Source organism: Oryza brachyantha, chromosome 5 (assembly GCF_000231095.2).
Source record: "Oryza brachyantha chromosome 5, ObraRS2, whole genome shotgun sequence".
Classification (NCBI taxonomy): Eukaryota; Viridiplantae; Streptophyta; class Magnoliopsida; order Poales; family Poaceae; genus Oryza; species Oryza brachyantha.
Genome location: NC_023167.2, coordinates 4,593,183 through 4,615,270, shown reverse-complemented (window position 1 = coordinate 4,615,270; position 22,088 = coordinate 4,593,183). Strand labels below are relative to the sequence as shown.

Below are 22,088 nucleotides of genomic sequence, written 5' to 3'. Positions count from 1 at the left end.
CAAAAGTACTATATTCTTTCCACTTACTTTCATTGGCTAGCTGCCTTTTGTAGCGCGCGTGTCGGATATCATTTCTTCAAATAAGAAAGAAGTGTTATCGAAGGATTTCCTTCCATTCTTCCTAGTATGGAAGCTCATCTTGCATACAAATTTTGGGGGTACCAAGGCTTGCATCCACAGATGAGCGTATCAATGGAATGACCCGTGCCGAGGACAAGGACAGCTGCCTCGCTAGGCGTAGATTTCATCCTGAGGTTGGTAAGAACTGAGGGACAATGCCCCCCTCACAGGGCCCATCAGCGAAGCAACTGCTCCTGGAAGTTTCAACCGTCGTTGACTATGACAACAGTCGCGACCGACTATTAAGAGAACTAAATGGAAAGTCGGGCCTACTGATAGGGAATCAAATCACCTTCAAATAGATTTAAAGTGGAAAACTTTCCCGAATCTCAACAAACTAGCCATAAGATAAAGAGGTGCTTTTTCGTCTCGACAAAGAAAGAATCATCTTGAAAACGCTCCTAACCCCTTCGTAGGGCCGTGTACAGTAAGTGATCCGAACCCGCCCGGAGCCACCCATTATTAGGGAATATTTTAATTTAATAAGAAAATTTCTACATATAGATGTCGGGCTTTCACCCATGAATTCTTCAGAATTGGCTTTATGGGGAAGATTATGGAAAACTCTAAACAAGGCACCTACCGGAAACTGTCGGAGCAACAGAATTCTGATGATCATCTAGCAAGTAATGCTGATGGACAGATAGCGGATAAAGAATAGTTTAGAGAAGGAAAGCCAGTAGAGTATCTAGAGATTCCTCTTTCCTATATATATCGAATATACAAGTTGGGTTCGAACCAACGACTCCACTGGGTTAAAAAAATAAAAAATAAGCTTTTTTGCTTTCTTTTTTATTTTGTGTGCGCTTTTCGCCTGCCTTCCCGACCACGGAAAGGCTACGAGAAGGGGTCCAATCTCGTATTTGATGGTCGACGTCAACCTACCTTCCGGTAAATATGTGCTAACGCACTCCAAGAATCGTGGGTTGACGGACACCATGGTTTTCGTTGAATTCTTCCAGCAAATTCCGCATCGATTTCGGTTTTACGGGCTTCATACATTGTGAAGAAAAGTACTCGGCATTGGAAAGCATCACGTTCTGGCCACACACAAAAGAAGTCGGTGGAAGGTATGGGGAAATCCAGTTGCTAACGCTCCCGGCTATGGGTTCTTCACAATTAGCAGGGCTTCTATTCTAGTACAGAGATCACCTCCCTTTTTCTGAATCTGGGAGAGAGGCAAAAGAGAAGTCCAGAGAGACCTCGACTCTTTCAGGGAAAGGAGGGGGATCGAATGCGAGATGGAGCTAAGGAACTGGAAAAACTGTTCAGAAAAGGAGAAAAGGTAAGGTTACAGACTCACTTATCCGTCTACAAAGGGAAAGGCACCTGCAGTATACAAAATAAACTTTGTAGCTGAATAGAGGCACGCGGTCAGAGATCACTTTCCCCTCCCACTGCTTGGGAGCTCAGCACGGTTTCACGTTCTATTTCAGTACCCACTGGGGGTTCTTTTCACCTTTCCCTCACGGTACTACTTCGCTCTCGCATCGCTTTTTTTGTAGAAAGCTCGACCAGCGAAAAAAAGTGTTCGGGCGACCCCGCCTCACTTCACTTAACAGAAAGGGGGCCCTATTGAGAATTACGAGCATCGCATAACAGAAAATCTATTTACAAGCTACTGATTCTCCGACTACCAATTCTCAGGTCTGTGCTTCGGTTGGAGTCTTGGTCTGCGGGTGGAGGTTCGCGAGGGGATATTCTGAACCAGCCGCTATGGCATATTGCCAGCCGATACAACCGCAAGCGGTTGGATTGGCTTGACTCTTCAAGACCAAAGATACTCGGCTTCCTCTTCATCAAGTCACGAAATTCGACCCCCCATTCCCATTTTGGGTGGAACAGATATACTAATTCTTTTATTCCAGTTAGTAAGAGGGATCTTGAACTAAGCCATCAAGGCAAAAACTCAGTATATAAAGTCTACCGGACAAGATTCATTCAATCAACCATAAAGCAGGGAGGCATATGACCTGATTTGGTAGTCGTAGCTTCCTGAAAGTGTTACATTTTATTGAAGGATGCAGGCCACCCACAAGTAAATGCTTTTTGATTTAGCTCATATCTCGTAGCAAATCAAGGTGCGCGGGCATTGAACACTTTTCAAGATCCGGTTTTGGTAGGACAAGTGCACTTCCCAATCGAAGATTCTCGTCTCGTTTTCCAGTACAACATATATACTAATTAAAGCAAAGTTGTCCATCCTATTTCTCATCTTAGGTCACGAAAAATCACTGCTTTCTCTTTACCCCAAGTGTAAAAAAAAACACCTATTTCAAATAAATCAAGTCAATTTTCTTTCCTACGGGGTCGTGAACTTGCCCAATCCATCATCAACTATATATGCATATTACAGTACAGGTATTATCAAAGTGGGAAGAGTACCCGGCGTAGTCGTGGACCCACTGTCCTACCTCGACAGAAGCATTTGCGCCGACATCGCCTCCATGCCGTCGTAGGTCAACTTCTTTCCTAGCGACCTTCTCCGCGCGTTCATCAGTTCCCCTACACCGCGCATGGGATGAGACGAGGACGACGTCGACGTCTGGCGCGCCCATGGTGATTGCCGCCGCCGCCGGAGGATCGGTGGCGGAAGGTGGTCAGGACGGCGGCGGGGGCGTCGCCGTTGACGCGCATCATGTGGTGGTCGACGTCGCCGACAGCCGTGATGATGAGCGGCACCGGCCGCCGCCGCCGAGCACGGAGTGCAGGATCTGCCACCTCGGCGGCGGCGAGCTGCCGGCGGAGAGCGGGAGCCCGAGCGGGCGGCTGGTCAGGCTCGGCTGCGGCTGCCGCGGCGAGCTGGCGGCGGCGCACCGGCGTTGCGCCGAGGCGTGGTTCTCCGTCAGGGGCAACAGGTACACACTCCGATCCGATCAACTTAACCCGACTCGATCCATTTCTTGAAAAAAAAAGTTTATTAACCATGCACAAATTTCCTAATAATTATTTCAACACAAGAAAGATTGATGAGGTTCTTGGTTTCCAATTAGCTCCCCTACAACCATTGATTGCATGAATTCGATTAATTTGCTTTTGAGATCAGTTTTAACATAGTTAAGTTCATAGTTGCAAGATATTTTTTTTGGCAAATATATGAGAGGGAAGTACTGTGTTTTGAATTAAGTTTTTTTTTCCTTGGAAAATAATAAGCCCTCATTATTTCGTTTAGTTAGCATGTGCCGGTAAGGTTTGCTCCTAACGAAACCAATATCTTAAGGGGGAGGAAAAAAAATCTGAAATACTAGTATCTAGTTATTTATTTATATGGCCATAAACTATGACAATAATGTGATGGAATCTTCGCTGTAGTGAAAAAGAGAGAATAAAGCTGCGCAATCATAGCGGCTGGGAGAGTTGACATGACATCAGCTAAGGTAAGGGTGCGTTTAGATTTTAAAGTTTTTTAAACAAATGTTACGTCAAACGTTTGATCAGACGTCGAAAAAGATTTTGATATAAATGAAAAAACAAATTACAGATTTCGCCAAAAAACTGCGAGCGAATCTTTTGAGCCTAATTAATCTGTCATTAATACATGTTGGTTACTGTAGCACTTATGACTAATTATGACCTAATTAGACTTAAAAGATTCATCTCATAATTTCTCACATACCTATGTAATTATTATTTTTGTTCCATCTATGCTTAATACTCTATTTATGTGTTTAAAGATTTGATGTGATGTTTTTGGAAATATTTTTTAGAACTAAACCGGGCCTAAGTGCTTCTTGATTGCCCTAGCATGCAATTTTGTTCAGGTTAAGGTGCTTGCTATTAATCCATTAAAAAACCTTATCATTAGCTAGTACTCCAACCCTTTTATATGATTTTTATATCTAAATTTATCTATTAATCCACATATATTATATATATATATTATTAGATTTATTAGTAACTATATGAATTTTATCAATATTACAAAGTCATACGCTTGTGAAATGGGAGGTAGCAAGTAGCACGAAAGAAATCTACACCTGTGAATTATTGCAAACACTCTTACACCATGTGGACCCTAAGTATCACTTACACTGTTCAAGTACTTGTCCTGGCGGCGATTCGTTGCTTAATTGCTTGATTTTTTCGTAGTCTATCTCAACCTCTCAACTCTAGCACCCCCTTCTTCATTCAACATCGAAGAAGCGCATATCTGGCCTTAAGTATCATTGCTGAATTTGCTTTGTTTCCCCGCAATTTTTCGAGGGAGTGTAATTTGACTAGGGCCGTGTTCACGAGAGGAGGGGGCAAGTTAACTTACTTGGCGCCGAAAACGTAGTGATAGATTAGTACATAATTAATTAATTATTAACTATTAAAAATATAAAATATATTAATATGATTTTTTAAAACAACTTTTTTTTAAAAAAATTTTGTAAAAAATACACCGTTTAGCAGGGCGGAACCAGGCATGGGGCGGCTTGGGCTTAAGCCCCATGCCAAACTAAAAATTACATTAAGAGTGTATTAAAATTTTAGCTAAGATTTATCCAAATAATTTATACTCTATCATTTAAGCCCTAGATTTAGGAAACTTTTGGTTCCGCCACTGCCGTTTAGTAGTTCAGGAAGCGTGCGTGCAAAAAACGAGAGGGGTAAGATATCTTAGCGGCTCGCACGAACGTGGCCTAGCTAGGTTTATTATAGTGGAACCTGTTTCGATTTAGGGAAAATTGCAAAGATACCATTATAAATTTACGAAATCATAGATATGTCATTTTGGCGCATGTGTCATTGACGTATGTAGGCCCTATATATCATTGAGATACCGATGACATATTTCTAACTTTGCAAAATTATAATGGCACGGTTGCAAATTTTCCTTGGATTTTAAGTTCCAAACTTTACTTACATGGTTGCTTATATTTATGGTTAATTATTCTTTTAGTGGTTGGTGACCGTACCAATTAACGACAAGAAATCCATGTTAAATTTATCGATATTAGGATATACATATCTGGTTATCTGGTTTTGTGAGGTAGGAATAGAGTATATGCAGCTATGTATAAACGCAGCTAGGTTTATACTTATGTTTTGCAAACAAAAAATTATATACATAAAGTACACCAGTGATGAATACACCCGCTTTTAGTCTACGTACATTTACATTCAATGAAAAGGAGATATGCGATACTACCTTCGTCGCTAAATGTTTGACGCCATTAACTTTTTTATATATGTTTGACTATTCGTCTTATTTAAATTTTTTTGTCAAATGTGTAAAACTATATATATACATAAAAGTATATTTAACAATAAATAAAATGATATAAAAATAATTAATAATTATGTAAGTTTTTTGAATAAGATGAATAGTTAAACGTATATAAAAAAATTAATGGCGTCAAACATTCAGGATGGAGGTAGTAACTTAGTGTGGCTTCACCAACCTCCTTAACCTTTTGTCACTGGACAATTGTCAGCCCATGAAACATGGTTTTACAACTTTGTGGAGACCAAACAGTCATCCGGGCCTAGTCACTGTGACGGTGTGACCCCCTTGTGCGAGAGGGCACCTCTTCTCCTAAAGTTACAGGGCTAGAAATGATTGATAAACCATCAACATAAAACTTTCATATTTTACATCTCACCAGCTAGTAATATATGTTTATAAGCTATACACGTAGTAGCATTCACGGAAAATAAACGTGCTTGTCGACACTATTACAAAGCAATCCACAAACATATACTCATAAAATCTACCAACATTTTTGCATGAAATTCACAAAAAATGCAGGCGCTGCGAGATCTGCAGCGAGAACGCGGAGAACATCACCGGCGGCTGGGGCGGCGGAGGCAAGGAGTTCATGCAGCGGTGGCACGCGGCGGCGGCGGGCATGGACGCCGGCCAGGGCTCGCCGTCATCCAAGGCGTGCAGCGGCTTCTGCAAGGGCCAGTCATTCTGCAATCTGTTCATTGCGTGCTTGATCATTGTGTTCATCTTGCCATGGTTGCTGCTCCATAACCATCTTCTTTGAGACCAATTTCATGTGAAGGCAATTTGGCGAGCGAAAATTCATGTGAAGGCTTGTTGCGATCAATTCATTTGATATGGCTATTGTAGATAAAACCTTTAGTTTTTATAAAGTTACTTCTTTTTTTTTCCTATTTAGCATTTTTAACGGGCCAGTAAATTACTAGTAGTGTATACTACTGGAAACAAAGAAACAACATCGCCCGAGCAGCGTTCACCACAGACGATGTTTTGTAGAATATTTGATTTTAAAATAATGCACTTTTGCCATATATGCAGGAATATATATTTCATTAGCTTCAAATCAAACCACCCATTAGCCTAAAGTCATCAGAACATTAGCGTTAAATAAGAATGAATCTCACATGTGCAGCATGCCAACATTGCCCCATTGCCAGATCATGGTCCGATGCGGCTTTGCAATTTCAACATGTCTACGATGTAAACTGACATATAGACACCATGTATTGACCCTTGACATTGTCTAACTGTATGGTCTGAGCCTACAACAGTTGGTGATGTGCAAACGGTCTAGACTAATAGGGTGTTTGTTTCCCTATGCTTTTTTTTAATCCCTGTCATATCGAATGTTTAGACACTAATTAGAAGTATTTTGCAAGACGAATCTATTGAGCCTAATTAGTCCATGATTACCAAATATGATGCTACAGTAAACATTTACTAACTATAGATTAATTAGGCTGAAAAAAATTGTCTAATAAAATAGCCTTTATTTATGCAAATAGTTTTGTTATCATTAGTACTCCTAATTAACGTCCAAACATCCAATATGACAAAGGACTAAAAAAAGTCCCTGGATCCAAACAGCCCCTACGTGATCACATGATTTATGTGAACACTTGCCTTAGCCTGCTAGCCATGATGATGTCACATGTTTATAGTGGATTGTTTGGAGATGATATTTGCTAGAACCAGCAAAAAATTCGAGTAACAGAAGTGCTTGATATAGTTTCAAGCCTACCATAACATTAAGATTTAAAACAAGGATATCATTAAATATTTGAAGAAAATATAGCCGCAGGTCAACTAACAGAGGCAAAATTGACAGTGCATTCGGTATCCAAGAAAGACAAAAGTTCCATGCTTCAGATGAAACCTTACTTTAATTCTACAGCACAACTGGTTACTCTTGACAATTACGAGGTGTTCGCCTGGGCCTTGTTGAGGATGACACCCTCATACTTGACCTGGAACCACTTCATGGCATCCTCCTTAGTCACCCTGTGCTGGATTCCAACACGGGACTTGCACCTGCGCCGGCGAGCAACACGGTATCCAGCACGCTCGAGAACAACATAGAAGTCCATGCCATAGATACCAGTTGACGGGTCATACCTGAAAATTTGATCAAATGGGTTAGTTTTATAAGCTATACAAAAGTACTCTTTGGTATCAGCGTCTCAACAGTATGAAGATCTACCAAGCATTGATCTGCCTCTAAATGTACAGCAATATTTTTCAGATATAAGTGGCTTAAATACCAAGTTTCAAAATAAACTACAACTAAAGTAGTAGCATCAGAGCTATTTCCCAATGTTATTTGAATACCTGAACATACCATAAACTACGGCCACAAGAAATTGAAGAACTACAATTATTTAACTAGCAATAACATTACCTAACAATTTCAATCATAAGGCCCAATATTTGACAATTAATGGCACGCACATACTAACCAGTGTTTACCTTAATTGCAGCACAAGCGCCACATTCAAACAAATTTACAAAATAATGTAAATTCCAAATAATTTTTATCTAGTTTTTCGCTGTTTCTCATGGTTCCCACAGTTAACGCGCTTACCACCAGGGTGAGGTAACCTTGGCCCTGACGGTAAGGGAAACCCTAATACTGACATACTATCACAGTAACACAACTATAGTGACCAATCAGGCTACCCGAGCAAATTCAACAGCCCAACGCACCTTTAAATAAGATCAATCAGAATGCATGGCAGAATAATGAGCTACCAATTGAGCACTCAAAACTCCACATTTATGTTTACATTATACCCAAGAATATCTATCAAGCATATGCACTAAAAACAACAGAATCTAGTCAGTGTCACGTCAGGTAAATGAACGACCAGATTTCCGACAACCACAGCCAAGCAAAATGGACTACCAGATTTGAACAAGGCCATATTAACAGAGCAAGCTAGACAGGAGCTGTATGCATAACGTGAACTGTTCTTACTTGATGCCAAGATCGATGTGCTCCTGGATACCGAAGCCAAAGCAGCCCGTCTCGCTGAAGTTCCTCCTCAGAAGCTCGTACTCCTTGACCTTCAGCCCGCTCTCCAAGAGCTGCATGGCCTTCTCGCCCCTCACGGTGACGTAGCACGCGATCTTCTCGTTACGACGGATACCGAACGACCTCACAGTGTACCTCGCTGCAAGATCACATCAGTTTCACCACCGTTGGAGCCATCCACCATTTAGACAACAATTTGAGCTTTGGAAGATGCTTACCCTTGGAAAAAACCGGGGTCTGCCCGCTCAGCTGCTCCAGCACCTACAGAGCAAAATGGAACAGAGATGATAAAACGCTGCATCCATCCAGAAAAACTGTGGAATCGGAAGCAACAATTTGAATTCGAAACGAATTTGGTCGACGCATGTTGCGGGCGAGCAGATCCACCAAATCGAACCAATGCATGCGCATGGTGGGTGCGTCGTCGGGATTACCTTGGAGGCGCGGGTGAGCCTGTCGCCGCTCTCGCCGACGGAGATGTTGAGCACGAGCTTCTGCACCTTGATCTCCCGCATCGGGTTCGACTGCTTCTTCTCCGACGCCTGCAAGAAAAATCCGCCCCGGCGTCAGGTAAAGATCGCTGCAAGTGGGCGAGCATCTCGCGGCGGCGGAGGAGCTCGGGGTACTCACCATGGCGAGCCGGGAGAGCGGCGGCGGCGGAGGGAGAGGAGGGGGAGGGAAGGGAAGAAGGGTTTTGAGGGTGTGGCTTCGGCGGCGGAAACCCTAGAAATGCCCCCCCGGGTACTTATACAGCGCGGAGGCTGCCGGAGAGCGCTCCGATCGCCGAATGGACGGTTAGGATGGATTTGGTGAGGCTGCTATACTATCCATTTTATGGCTTATTATTATATTACTTGGGCCGTCACATGTTTTGGGCCGGATGGCCTGTTGGGCTATCATGATTCACCGATGGGCCTTGCCTTGCCTGGCCCGCTCAAAATTTTGAGGTTTTTACTCCAATGTTAACCGATTTATTTCCCTCTAGCTATATGTTTGGAAGACAGTTCAATTTCTTTTATAGAATCCTTGCTGTCATAAGATATATTAAACAACACTTATATTTTGATAATATTGTGACCTTAGATCATAGACAACAAAGCGAATAAGCGGTGGAAGGCAACTTTTTCCGCCTACTCAAGATGAATATGAATTCAAGTATGAAATGCTTAAATACCACAGCAATGTATTTCTTAGATAAATTGGCTTTTACAATAGGGGGTGATGTTCTTTTATAGCTCGAGAATCACCCAGGGAAGTTACAAGATTACCCCTTGATAAAATAGGGGACCACACAGGTATATTGGTAATCTAGATAGCATCTTCCGACACATTATGAGCTGCCAACATTTAGGGTGAAAATGGTAAGGAAAATCCTGACCGTAGCGACTATCGTTTTCGCTTTCTCCCGACCGTTTTAGTGAGTAATGAAAATTCTTGAAAATGGAAATGGAAATGTTAAAGTTGTTCGGAAATGGTAATGCATTTTTTCGACCATTTTGTCGGAATTCCATATTGGACCAGAAATTTTCGAAAATTATAGGAAAATTTTTGAAAGCCCACAAAAACCCTTGTCTGATCAAGTCTCACTAGCACAACCACATAATCCATCAACACATCTAACTCACTAACCCTAAACAACCCTTACTCTTATGTCCTCTATATTTAGTATAGCACTAAATTATAAGATCTAAGTATAAAGTGATATTGTTATGTACCTATGTTTATACTGAATATGTAATATATATCATTATTTTCGACATGTATTTTCACATACTGGCCGATATTGATATATTTTCGTGCCGGTGGTTCCGTTTCTGGAATTCTGATATTACCGATGTCGTTTTCATTTTCGCCTCTACCATTCCGTTTTTGTTTCTAAAAAAAATGTAAATGTAAATGGAAGAGACAGTTTTTCGGTCGTTTTCATCCCTACCAAGACAGTACTTGAGTGATGGTCCCCGGCATTTTGGAAGAATATTTCTTAGTGGCGTGACCAATAGGATTCATATTGTCCCATAGTTGAATTTTACTTCTAAGAAGTTGTCTCTCCTCTTGCCACTTTTATCCTAGCTGTCTTCTTCATTACCTATAAAACATTCAATAGTCAATTTCTAATTGGCCTCATTACCATGGTTATAGTATTGACTATTGAGCATGTTGCCACTTTTTCCACCTAGGAAATCGAATACCCTATATAGCCGGCTTAGACTCAAATACTCTGTATGCACAGCCAAGTTCGCATACCTATACGTAGGCCTGCTAATGGGTTGGATGGAAATAGGTTAAATGGGTTGGTTTTAATTTGGATTGTGTTTGGTTGGGTGTAAATGGACTGTAACTTCAAATGATATGGATTGGATTGGGTTAAAGAGACAAATGGATTGGTATGGACTGGATTTGGTTAGGTTATTTTAGGTTCTAAATGGATTTAACCCGTGGAGGGTAAATGGATCATTTAATTAGATAGCTAATGGATAACATAATAGACATACGTGGGGTCCACATGTAGAAATCGACCAAAATTTACACAAAGTTGCTTTTATACATAACAGATCATCCCACTGAATTTCAGTCAAATTTGATAAACTTTTATAGTGTGAACGCGAGTTTTAAAATTTTAGGTCCAAGTTTATACATATCAAATGGTGCATCCATTTTACAAGAGTGAGTTAAATCTATTTTAACCAAATGGGTTGGTGCGGGTTGGGCTAAAATTAAAGTTGGATTAGTTTGGATTGGATCCCAATGAAGCATAATTGGTGCGGATTGGCTTGGTAGACTAATTAGCAAAGAAATGGATTGGAGCGAATTTAAATTGGATTACAATCCACTGGCAGGCTTACCTATACGTGCTACTCAAGATTCAGTCGAATAGAGAGCAAGATAACCATGTACCACCAATAATGTGAAGCTATAGAATTTAGAAAATGAATAAGCTGCTCTCTTCATTCATATTGTAAGATTGTTTTCAGTTTAGTCTAGATTTATCCATTGAGTAATGTATATGGCTATATATATCACTATATTTATTAGTATTTATATAAATCTAGATAATACTAAAAAGTATTATAGAATGAAGAATAGAAGTAAAAAAACCTTTTTTTAAAAAAATAATATTCTATGTAGGTGTAGATTTCAGAAAATAAACTAAATGCTACAGGCTAGGAAACTAAACTTTTTCATACTCTTCGCTAGCTATTTCTTAAAACCTTAAGCTTTCTAAATAGGGGCCTAGATGTGTTGCACTCGAATTCTTCTTCTTGGCCATTATTGGACCAAATGACATATTTACAAATGAAAAATAATTTGTGCATAAAAATTTTATATACTTATTTTTACCAATTTACAAAGCAAAGGTTAAAAAATAAACTTTGATAAAAAATCTCAAGATCTACTTCAAATTTAAAATTTAAATTTGGACTCGTAAGTATAAGTAAAAACAACAAGACAGGGATGCTTGTGTTGCACTCGAGTTCTTTTACCTAATCTAGCTAGTTACCTCGTATGTTCTAGTACCATGACATTACTTCATAAAAATGAGGAACAACTACTGGCCAGCATTGTTATTTTCTACTATTTCCACTCCCATTCTTCCAGTGGAGTTTCTTTCTTTCTTTTTTTTTTTGGAGTACAGAACATACACAAAACCTGAGGATCTGCGCATTTGCCATTTTTGCTGGTGTTTCATGCTCAAGTAAACCCGGAAAAACACTTACGCAAGCTCATCTATTCAAACATCATATGGAAGACAAAAAGCAAAAATAATAATAGTCCACTGGTACCTTTGATCACATTCACATAGTTGTGTAGCCTAATATGTTGAACTTATTACAAGACCGTGCACATACCGAACCAGAATATACAGGCAGGTTATTTTAACTTTCAGATATCTATAGATATCAGTAACTACAGTCAGGAAGTGTCTGTTGCTGTAATGACATAAGATCAAACCAACATGTTTATGTTGTCTGTCTTTGCTAATTAAGCTGTGGTAAAATTTGTTATGGTCAACCACTATTTCAGACATTGCCTCAGAAAAAAAAAACACTATTTCAGACAGTACCACCATCAGAGACTTAGCAATGATATCGACAATTCACCAACAGCGCACGGTTCCACCAATGTGAGCTCATTCGGCCAACAAGCACATCAAAAATTCAGAACAGCATATATTTGCCAGCTACATGATACAATGCACACTAAGGATGAAAATGAGATTGCAGCAAAAACAAAAATTGAAAATCTTGTGCTCCATCCTTGCCTGCTTTTGGCAAACCGCTGCAAGGCTTTTGGAAGCTCGATCTCCTCAGTGACCCGCTGCTTCTTGTCAGGTCTTCCATCGTTCTCATTTTGTTGATCCAAGAACGGTCTCTTGGCTTTCAAAACCTCTTCCTCCCTCTTCTTGGCCCGCTTGCTGGCTTTGCTCCTACCCTTGGTCTTCTTCTTGAACTCGATGTTCTTGGCAGCCTCGACAGCATCTTCCATCTCCTCCTCGATCTCCTTCTTGGTCTTCTTCTCTTTCTTCCTTGAAGGTCTTACAGTAGCTATCATATTCGGATTAAGCATTATCGTCTCTGGCTGAAGCTTATTAAGCAAGGACTGCACCTCCTTCTCCCTTCTCTGTTTGGAAGTCTCAATGGGGTTATCAACAAAGGTATCGAAGTTTGGCTCACCAGATCCCGGAACAAGAATGGAAGAAAGGCCCATGGAGTGGCCAATCCCCAGAATATCCTCGTAAGGGCGGAACAAAACGTTGCCAATCTGATACCCCTTTACCATTCTATGTTTCATATAAATTTTATAATCCTGTCCACCGGTATCCCTGAAAATCTCTACTTGAGATCCATTGCTACAGGCCAACAACCCTTTCTGGCTGAAATCCAGGGATTGCGCGCGTGCAGCGTAGGGAGTCTCTGATCCCAAAGTTTTACTTTCCTGTCAACACCTGCTGTTGCCATAAGATGACCACCCCTGTCAAATGCAATGGCTGTCACAGGGCCACTATGGCACAGCATTGTGACTAGGGGTTTCAGACTGGTTGGTTTCCACATGGTAACTTTGCCACCAGCATGTCCAAGGCCAATAACAGCATTGTAAGGATTTACCCGCATAACATCAGTACGTCCCAGACCTGTCCTGTAATTTGCAACCATCTCACCAGTGCTCACGTCTTGGTAATGGAGCTACGCAAAGCTGTTTATTGATGCCAAGAGAAAATGCTTTTCCAGAAATTGGAGCTTCAACGATTTACCATGTTCCTGTGGAAACAAAACACTCAGAGACTCCCTAAACAAGATATCTTTACTGAACTTGAGGGATGCCACATGAAAGCATAGACATACATTAAGTAAAATTAAATGATAAATAGGTGTAAAATTTTAATTTACTACATAGCTCTGGTGTTTCTCGAAAGAAACACAACCATCCAATGAAATTCCATCTAATAACAAACTTGAAAAAGGGAAGAACATCGTATACATAAGTTCATTATGGAAGGCCTTCTAAATAAAAGTAGTGGAAAACAAATAATGGTATGTCTATCCAACAACTCATGTGCCAGGACCAGAGCATTTGCTACCTAGAAAGTTTGCAGTAGTTTTACGAATGGCATTAAATTTCCTACTGAGATGTAGATCTGGAGCAACATGTCAGTCTCACAGCCAATAGTATTTTTCAGGGCTGGTCGGTTTTTAGCAAAACAATACTGTTTTTCCAAGCTTTAAATGGCAAGTTAAGGCATTGTCGCATTGCCATTAGAAGACTGGCAGAGAAAATAATTTAGATGCAGCCGCCATAAAGAATTTACATCAATCATTATTAGTCAATGGAGACTGCTCAGAATGTGCTAGAAAATAATTTAGATGTATCTACCTCTCCTACATATTGACTGCAAGCATGTGATAACACCAAAACTAACAATTTCTCAAAAACATCAATATCCAGGGCATATTCACTGAGAAAGCCAATGTGTTTACATCATAATTACCTTCAAGCAGTGAATTTCTGTACCATGTCGATTATATATGTAAGGATACCTGTTAAAAATATATCCCATGAGAACTATAAAAATATACACAAAAAGGTAACATAACATGTCTGACAGAATTAGGATTTTTGCTCCCTCCGTCCCAAAAATTTCCTTCAACAATAGACATGGAAAATAGTGGTGATAACCTATGTATTAAATGCTGATAAGAAAAGTAAAATATAGCAAATATTTCAGAAACCAAATTTTGATGTGGCCACATCTCTTGGCCTGGCCATTTTTCTTTAAAAAAAAAATCAAAGGTTCCTGCCATATACAGGAATGATCATTTAACATTTCCAGGGGCACATCAACGACTTATAATTCAGTAGGTGTAGGGAAATCAGAACTCAGAAGGTAATTTTAGCCCACCCTACCACATTGCTCATCCTCAGTCTATCTACTAGCAGTTCAACAGACTGCCAGAAATTAGGCTTCTTGTTCACAGAAGTTGCATAGAAGTATACCACTCCAGCAAATTTTTATAACGAATCATGCAGTAAAATCATGTTGCATTATTCTATAGCCTTGCTGATCCACAAATCAAACAATAATGTGCTAGAAGTACTTATGTTTAAAGCTCTGAGAAGTCAGCCTATGTTGGTTCTTGCATTCGTCATTGAACTCAGTTTTTTTATTTCTTTGTCAAGACCGGAATATGGAACATGTTGACCTATGTTATGAGCAACAAAAAGAATATTGTGGAGCTTAAATACATAGGAAATTACTTTTTCTGGGCAACAGCATAGAGTTGCTCATTATGTAAGAATGCCACATCACGTACAGTTTCCCTCACCTGTCGAAATTGAAAACAATCACTCTGATTATTATTGCCAGGGGAAAGTCCTTGATAGAAGAGCGAACATGGCCATGAAATTAACCAGGAAAAAAGACGGTTCCTGTTCTTTCATAACAAGAAATATCTACTACAATAGACTGTTATAAAAGCAATGATAGAAATGGCGGTAGGAATATTAAAGTTATGACTGTCATCTAAGAAAAGATATGCATGCTGAGAAAAGGCTCAAATAGAAAAATGACCTGAAACTCCTTGATGAGTTCCAAATTCAGCATATCCATCATAGCAACATGACCTTTCCGTCCACCTACTACTACCATGTACCGACCATTTCCCGTGTACCCTAGAGTGTAAGGACCAAGTACTGCAAAAGACAAGAGCTCATCAGCCCCCTCATAACTTGTTCGTTATCACAAAAGTATCAATGTACAGTAAGCTAGATCCTAGAAAGAGTACAGTGAAGCGCCATCTGGCAATCATTCCAAAAAAAACTTTGTTAAGTGGTACAGAACAGATAAGATCAATTTATTTATGGTTATCTATATACTCCTAGAAAGAGGAGTAGTGGTGGTGGTGAACCTGCCATGGTGCCACCTACCCCACCACCAACTCTCTCCTATTTTTCGAAAGAAATCAAACCACTTATATTAGCTCTACTTTAATAACATGCTAATGATACTTTTTTAATAAAATCTCGTTGCAACGCATGGCCAATACCATATGCTAGTATATATTAAATAAGAAATGAGCTATCTTCCCTATAAAAAGAGCAGTGTGTTCCTACCACAATTAGAAGTCAAGAACAAGAAGGGGGTATTTACAGAAGAGGAACATGGAAAATTTTAGAACGGCTACCAATATCATGGAGCAAAATAATTCAATAAAAAGCAATAATGGTGTTCCATCTACACCTGTTTTAGTTTCTTTTTTCTAATCAAAATTTGAAATGGACAGATAAAGCAAGATGGCTGTTAGTTGGGACGGGCATTTTACTTCATCAAGATCTAATGTAGCAGGAAGACAAATCGTTAGGGCTGGGTTTAACAAGCGACATATGATATCACAGATTCAGACTTCAGAGAACGTAAAAACATATTTAGACACTTACAAGGTAAGATCATATCAAATGGCTTTCTACAAGGTAAGATCATATCAAATGGCTTTCTCGAACTCGAAAGATCCACCTCCGTCAAAACCGAGCTTTGCGGATATCGGTACGTCTTTTCCAATTCATCATCGGGCTCTAAACAACCCATCCTGGTAGGCAAGAGCCACTGCAAAATTGCAAGCAGAGAATTCAGCAAAAGACATATCCTCCTGAACGCGTTGCGCGCTCCCACAAACTCCGCACAAATCAATAGCCAAACCTTCTCGGCCTGAGCGGCAGCCTTGGCGGAGTATCCATAGAGCTTCTCCCGCGCGGCGAGCTGCCCTCTCAATTTCTTGTCGCGAAGAGCCTGACAGGGCAACCAATAACCACACCATGTCAATCAAACACTTTCAGGCATCAGAAGTAGGCTGGCAGGAGAGCAGCAGCCTCACTCACCACCAGGTTAGCGGCCTTCCCACGCGAGTAATTGCGCAGCTTCTTCTCCATTTCATCCATAGCCTCCTGCGGAACCCCGTCCATAGTCCTCTCGCTACGACGGGTACCGAATGACCTCACCCTAGCGTACCTCGCTGTCTTGCTGCAAGACAGGGGCGGATTAAGCCAATTAATCCAGAAACAAGAAAAAAAACTGCTATTAGTCTCCCTTGAGGTTACTGTTAACGCAAATTAAGCCGGAACCAGAAGAGAACCAATCTAGGGTTCATGGTGCGGATTCCGGAGGATGCGGATGGATGGATGCTCACCGGTGGGGGGTGAAGGACGACAGCGCCCCTGCTGGCGGGGGATGAGCGTGGGCCGCAGGAGGAGAAGCCCGTCGTGGGCCGCCGCGTGGGGAGAGCGCGGAGGGGCGAGCTCGCCGGGCGGCCGGCCGTCTGACCCCGCCGCGTGCGGGAGGGAGAGGACGGAGAAAAGAAAGATGATACTGGACAGTACTCCGTATAGTACTAGGGTTAGGAGATTGATCTGGTATACGTTATGGGAGCATTTTTGGTCTTTTCAGATGGCTGCAAAGTTCTTTCTAATTATAATGATACTAGAAAAAAAATACACGAGCTTTGCTGGGGAGAAAAAACATTACTACCCTATCATGTTTTTATGATTTTGTATATAAGTCGGAACTTATTGCCCAACAATTAAGTATGAAATTAAAAGTTTATTATTGTAAAAGTTATATTGGAATGTGCTATCACACAATGTTAATTTTACGTTCAACCAACCATGCATGATTTTGGAATGGAGGAGTCCTTTGTTTTCTTCGGTCAAAACAAAAACTCCATGTTTTTATAGATGAGACCGTTGATTTATTTGCAAGCGTTTAACTATTCATCTTATTAAAAACATATATATATATATCATTTATTTTATTATGATTAGACTAGAAAATGCACGTGAGTCAAGTTAATTTTAATTGTGTAAATTAAAATAAGTTATGAAAAATAATTTGTACCGAGTTAGAAATTATAAATTATTGTAAACATACGATTTGTGTCGAGTCATAAAGTACCGCTACCTTCATTTCACAATGCAAAACTTTATAATTTTTCCTTAAATTTATATAGATACCAAAGAATCTAGATATATATAACTAATATACGTGGATCAATCTAAATATAACTAAAACGTGGTCTTAGGATATGAAAGTGTTGAAACGGGATGTAGTCAGTACTGTTGTTGTCTACTCCACTTCCATTCTCAGTGGATAGTACAGAGCTTACTCAGATCCATTATTAAGGGAAAAGAGGGTTCTTTAAAATACAGCACAGCAGACATCATAAGTCCTAATTAATTTAGCATTATATGCAATTTTTCCACTGAGATTTTTCTTAGCTACTCTGCTGCAAGTTCTGGGACTTCTTTCTCCAGCGCTAAAAAGTTGGGTGGACTCCATGCCACATCGTATAGAAATAGAAGCTCAACTGGATTTGCAGTGCCATGCTTAACGATGATTAGGCAGTTGATCCAAATCCTTGCGAAGGACAGAGCATATTTGCATGTTCAAACTCTGTTTGGAGTGCCTTCATACATTGCAGAAGACAGCAGAAGTATGGAAAACAAGACTTGATATGTACCACCATCACTTGCAATCACCCCTATGACTCCTTGCTTCCTTTGCTTCCAGAATGCATCACTGATGGCATGTGTTTTTAATTGCAAACTCCTATTAATGACGTTGTATCTCCTCCCTTCCCATGCTAATTACGCAAGAATCTTCAAATTTGGAGCAGTGAACTGCTGTTGCAGATCAGAAAAACAGCTAGGACAGGTGATAGAGTCCACAGAGATATACAATCAAGCCAATCTGAAATTATCCAGCAACTTCTCTATCTTCTGCTCTGCAGGATCATGGAGCACACCACTCATTGCCTTCTCCCATTCATTTCCCTCCAAAGCGTTCACGCTAGCCAATTGGCACAACACTGACTCCAGCAATGCCGAATCTCCTTCCCTCTCGATCCACCCAACAAATTTCCTCACACTAACCATGCTTGGTGCAAACCCCTTGAAAATCATCTCATCGAAAACCTTCCTTGCCTCACCGAGTTCCCCAGCATCGCAAATCCCATCAAACAGCCTCCTGTAGGTCACAACATCAGGACGGCATCCCCTTCTTGGCATATCCTCAACCAACTCGCTCGCATCCCGCCACCGCCCCATCTTGCATAGACCACCAACCAGTGTATTATAGCTCACAGCATCTGGCTTGCACCTATCCTTCTGCATGTCATCAAGCACTGCAAATGCAGCATCCAAGTCCCCCTCATTCTCACAAAAACCTGCAATCATCGCATTGTATACCTCTCTACCAACTGTGATTCCCCTTCCCTTCATCTCCTCCAGCAAACCAACCACCTCCCCTTTTCTCCCTACCCAGAACAATGTCCTTGCCAGTGCGGCATAAGCTCCCGAATCCACCAAAGGTTCTGAATTTCTCACCATCTCCTCCTTGAGCCTTTGCGCATCATCCATCTTCCCCTTCTCGCAGAGCGCCTTGATCAGGCTCGCATACACATGGGCATTTGGCCTGATGTTGTAATGCAAGAACATCTCCTCCTTAACCTTGAATGCCTCCTCTAGACGGCCGGCCTCGCAGAAAGCAGCGACGAGGGTGCCAAACGTGACAACAGTCGGGGCGATACCCCGCTGCAGCATTTCGTCGAACAGGAGGCAGGCGTTCTCGACGGAGCCAGGCTCGGCCACCGCGGCGCGCATGAGGATGTTGTAGGTGCACGCGTCCGGGGGGATGCCGGAGGCGCGGCACTCGGAGAGGAGCTCCTGGAGGGGCGCGCGGCAGGCGAGGAGGGCGTGGAGGAGCGTGTTGAGGGCGCGGGCGGTGCGCGGCGCCCGGAAGGCCCGGTGCGCGAAGGCGCGGCGGGCGGCGGCGGGGAGGCGAGCGCGCCCGTACGCGGAGATGACGCGGCACAGGAGTGGCTCGCGCGGGCTGAGCGACTCCGGGATCTGCGCGAGGACGGACTCCATGGCCGGGAAGAGGCGCGCGGCGGCGAGCTTGCAGACGATGATGTCGTAGCAGCGGAGGGAGTAGCGGAACGGCGCGGAGGTGGAGGAGGAGGAGGACGCTCCGACGGCCGTGGGGCTGAGGAAGAGGCGGAGCGCGGCGGCCGCGTCGGGCTCGCGGCGGAGCGCCGCGGCGAGGTGGTAGGAGGAGTACTTGGCGCCGGCCATGGCGGCCGCGGAGACGAGGGAAGAGAATAATACATAGGCTGATTGGATCACATGTAGACACACAGTTAACTGGGCCGATGAGTACTCAGCCGGCCCAGGCCTGCTAAGAGGCCCAAAGGTGATTTAATTTGACCAATTACCAAGCCTCTCTGTTAGGCTTTCTGAGGTTAATTAGGCCCCACTACATGAAGTGTGGGAAAACAAAGTGGCAGGGCCTACATAATCTTCCCGATAACATGTTGAAACTAGCATCTTACCGGTGCGTTATAATATAATTTTAATTAAAGAAAATCACTATTAAAACATCGTTACTATTACCCCCATATATATATATATAATTTCTTAATTGCTTCTCACGGTCATTTTTTTCCATAGATTGTACAGACAGATGGACATGGCTGACATATGAACCTCTAGTCCCACACTCATTTTTCTTTTAAAACAACGTTAAGTTGGTGGGTGCTAGATTCACCCTCCATCACCACCCTTTGCTCTTTTCAAGGAGTATAAATATGAGTAATTTTACCATACCAAAAGTTGGAAGATACTTTTTATGCGTCATTCATTTATGAGCTTAGGCCTCGCATATCATTCTCCCATATGATTGTGTTATGCAATTTTTGTAAAGTGATGATGGTATTTTTCTAATTTTCTCTTCTAAAATTGTATGCTTATATGATTGGGCGTGGGAATGTTTTTCCAATCAAATTAAATTGTTTTAACAAACATAATAAATTCTAAATATATAAATACATATAAATTCTTATGAGCGTAGTTCTATTCAAATACCATCAAATATGTTAAAGATTGATGGATGGTGCGTATTACACATGAGCAGATGTATTTCCCTTCTAAATCCATGTTCATCCAAAACGGAATTAATTCCTCATCCCGAGACATCTTGGAAATTGGAATACCTCGTTAACTCTCAAGATCTCACTGTTTTGAAAATATGCCATGAATGATTGATTTCTTTTCTTTGGAGTAGATAATTAGATAAGTTTTAATTTGTTTAACTAAAATTAAATATAAGATGGTGTTATATATTATTGCAGTTAACCTATACTATTTCCATCCCAAAAAAAACCTTCATTTTTATCAGCTCTGGTTGTCTAGAACGACTTTATTTTTTGAGCAATTATTATATTAGAGTTTGATAAAGTATACGACAAATCTGTTAGGTTTAAAAAAGTAAAATGTATTCCCGTCTGTATAGGTATATATAAGATAGATTAAAAATAAAGTATTTGTTTTGACAGAGAGAGTAATAATGTATCCAACTACTGAATCAAGTAGAGTGATTAAACCGTAAAAAGGAAAGGAGTAATCCGTAAGAAAAGTTGGGATCAGTATGAACAATAATTAACAATTGCCCCGCTTCCTATCATCGCGTACTTTGTTTTGATAGCCTTTTAGGCATTTCCAACCCAATGATTAGAATGGTGTCCATAGCATTAAATAAGTTGTCACGTAGGATGAAAAATGATATGGCAAGTGAATAAATGAGGAAAGAGAATGAAACCATGTGTGGCAAAAGACATGGTTTCTACACAATATTCAATATATCATGTGAGACAAGTAGTATTAAATTTAAGTGTGGAATAGTAGTATTTGTATTGAAAAAATAGTGTCTAATACTAGTTTCATTGTCGTTTCTTTACGATGAAAAGTTTATAAAAACCATATCTAGTGGTATGGGTTAGGAATACCCTTAGAATGCGATGCATTAATGCTTTGTGTACTTACAGTGTTAATTAAGTTGCAGGCCTTTGGCGACAACATTATGCTCACAAAAATGATCACTTCATGCTGGTTTTAGCCACCTGAGAGCTTATCAACTTAAAGCATATCCTTATCTTTCCAGTAAAAGTAACGGAAGTTAAAATTAAAAATTGCCTGAATAGATGATACTTATCTCTTCAGTGCTGATGTAATAATAGTTTGATTTATGAATTTTTTTCCCCCTCCCCCTCTTCCCTGTGTGGCTCATTGGTTTGTGAAACTCATGAACATCTGTTGGATAGAAATATGGGAGCGAATGTAAATGACATAAGGTAAAAATATCATATGAACTTTCGAAATTCTTGTGATTCATTGCTAACATGCATG

General features: G+C 40.9%; 3 protein-coding genes and 1 pseudogene across 3 annotated transcripts; 1 reads left to right on the top strand and 3 right to left on the bottom strand.

Moving 5' to 3' along the window:
- The first annotated feature begins 2,505 nt into the window (after positions 1-2,505).
- Positions 2,506-6,378, top strand: LOC121054509. Its single transcript, XM_040524471.1, has 2 exons — positions 2,506-2,978; positions 5,855-6,378. The coding sequence occupies exons 1-2, from the start codon at positions 2,677-2,679 to the stop codon at positions 6,093-6,095; spliced, it is 543 nt and encodes a 180-aa protein (XP_040380405.1). The 5' UTR covers positions 2,506-2,676; the 3' UTR covers positions 6,096-6,378.
- Positions 6,379-7,021: 643 nt separating this feature from the next.
- On the bottom strand, positions 7,022-9,076 carry LOC102699402 (60S ribosomal protein L11). Its single transcript, XM_006654084.2, has 5 exons — positions 8,994-9,076; positions 8,798-8,905; positions 8,582-8,624; positions 8,307-8,502; positions 7,022-7,447 (listed from the first exon to the last, which is right to left on the bottom strand). Exons 1-5 carry the CDS (start codon positions 8,994-8,996, stop codon positions 7,249-7,251), a joined length of 549 nt encoding a protein of 182 aa, XP_006654147.1. The 5' UTR covers positions 8,997-9,076; the 3' UTR covers positions 7,022-7,248.
- A 2,747-nt stretch (positions 9,077-11,823) lies between these two features.
- LOC102722399 lies at positions 11,824-17,221 on the bottom strand (annotated as a pseudogene).
- Positions 17,222-17,897: 676 nt separating this feature from the next.
- Positions 17,898-19,979, bottom strand: LOC102722122 (putative pentatricopeptide repeat-containing protein At1g53330). The gene has a single exon (XM_015837418.2). The coding sequence runs from the start codon at positions 19,977-19,979 to the stop codon at positions 18,588-18,590; it is 1,392 nt and encodes a 463-aa protein (XP_015692904.2). The 3' UTR covers positions 17,898-18,587.
- Positions 19,980-22,088: the final 2,109 nt, after the last annotated feature.

Bases quoted from the DNA above. Each gene is read 5' to 3' on its own strand.
- LOC121054509 (XM_040524471.1), top strand. From the start codon at position 2,677: ATGGTGATTGCCGCCGCCGCCGGAGGATCGGTGGCGGAAGGTGGTCAG. The intron at 2,979-5,854 runs GTACACACTCCG...CAAAAAATGCAG, and splicing joins TTCTCCGTCAGGGGCAACAG to GCGCTGCGAGATCTGCAGCG.
- LOC102699402 (XM_006654084.2), bottom strand. The intron at 8,625-8,797 runs GTAATCCCGACG...TTTGCTCTGTAG, and splicing joins GGCTCACCCGCGCCTCCAAG to GTGCTGGAGCAGCTGAGCGG. The intron at 8,503-8,581 runs GTAAGCATCTTC...GTGATCTTGCAG, and splicing joins GACCCCGGTTTTTTCCAAGG to CGAGGTACACTGTGAGGTCG.
- LOC102722122 (XM_015837418.2), bottom strand. From the start codon at position 19,979: ATGGCCGGCGCCAAGTACTCCTCCTACCACCTCGCCGCGGCGCTCCGC.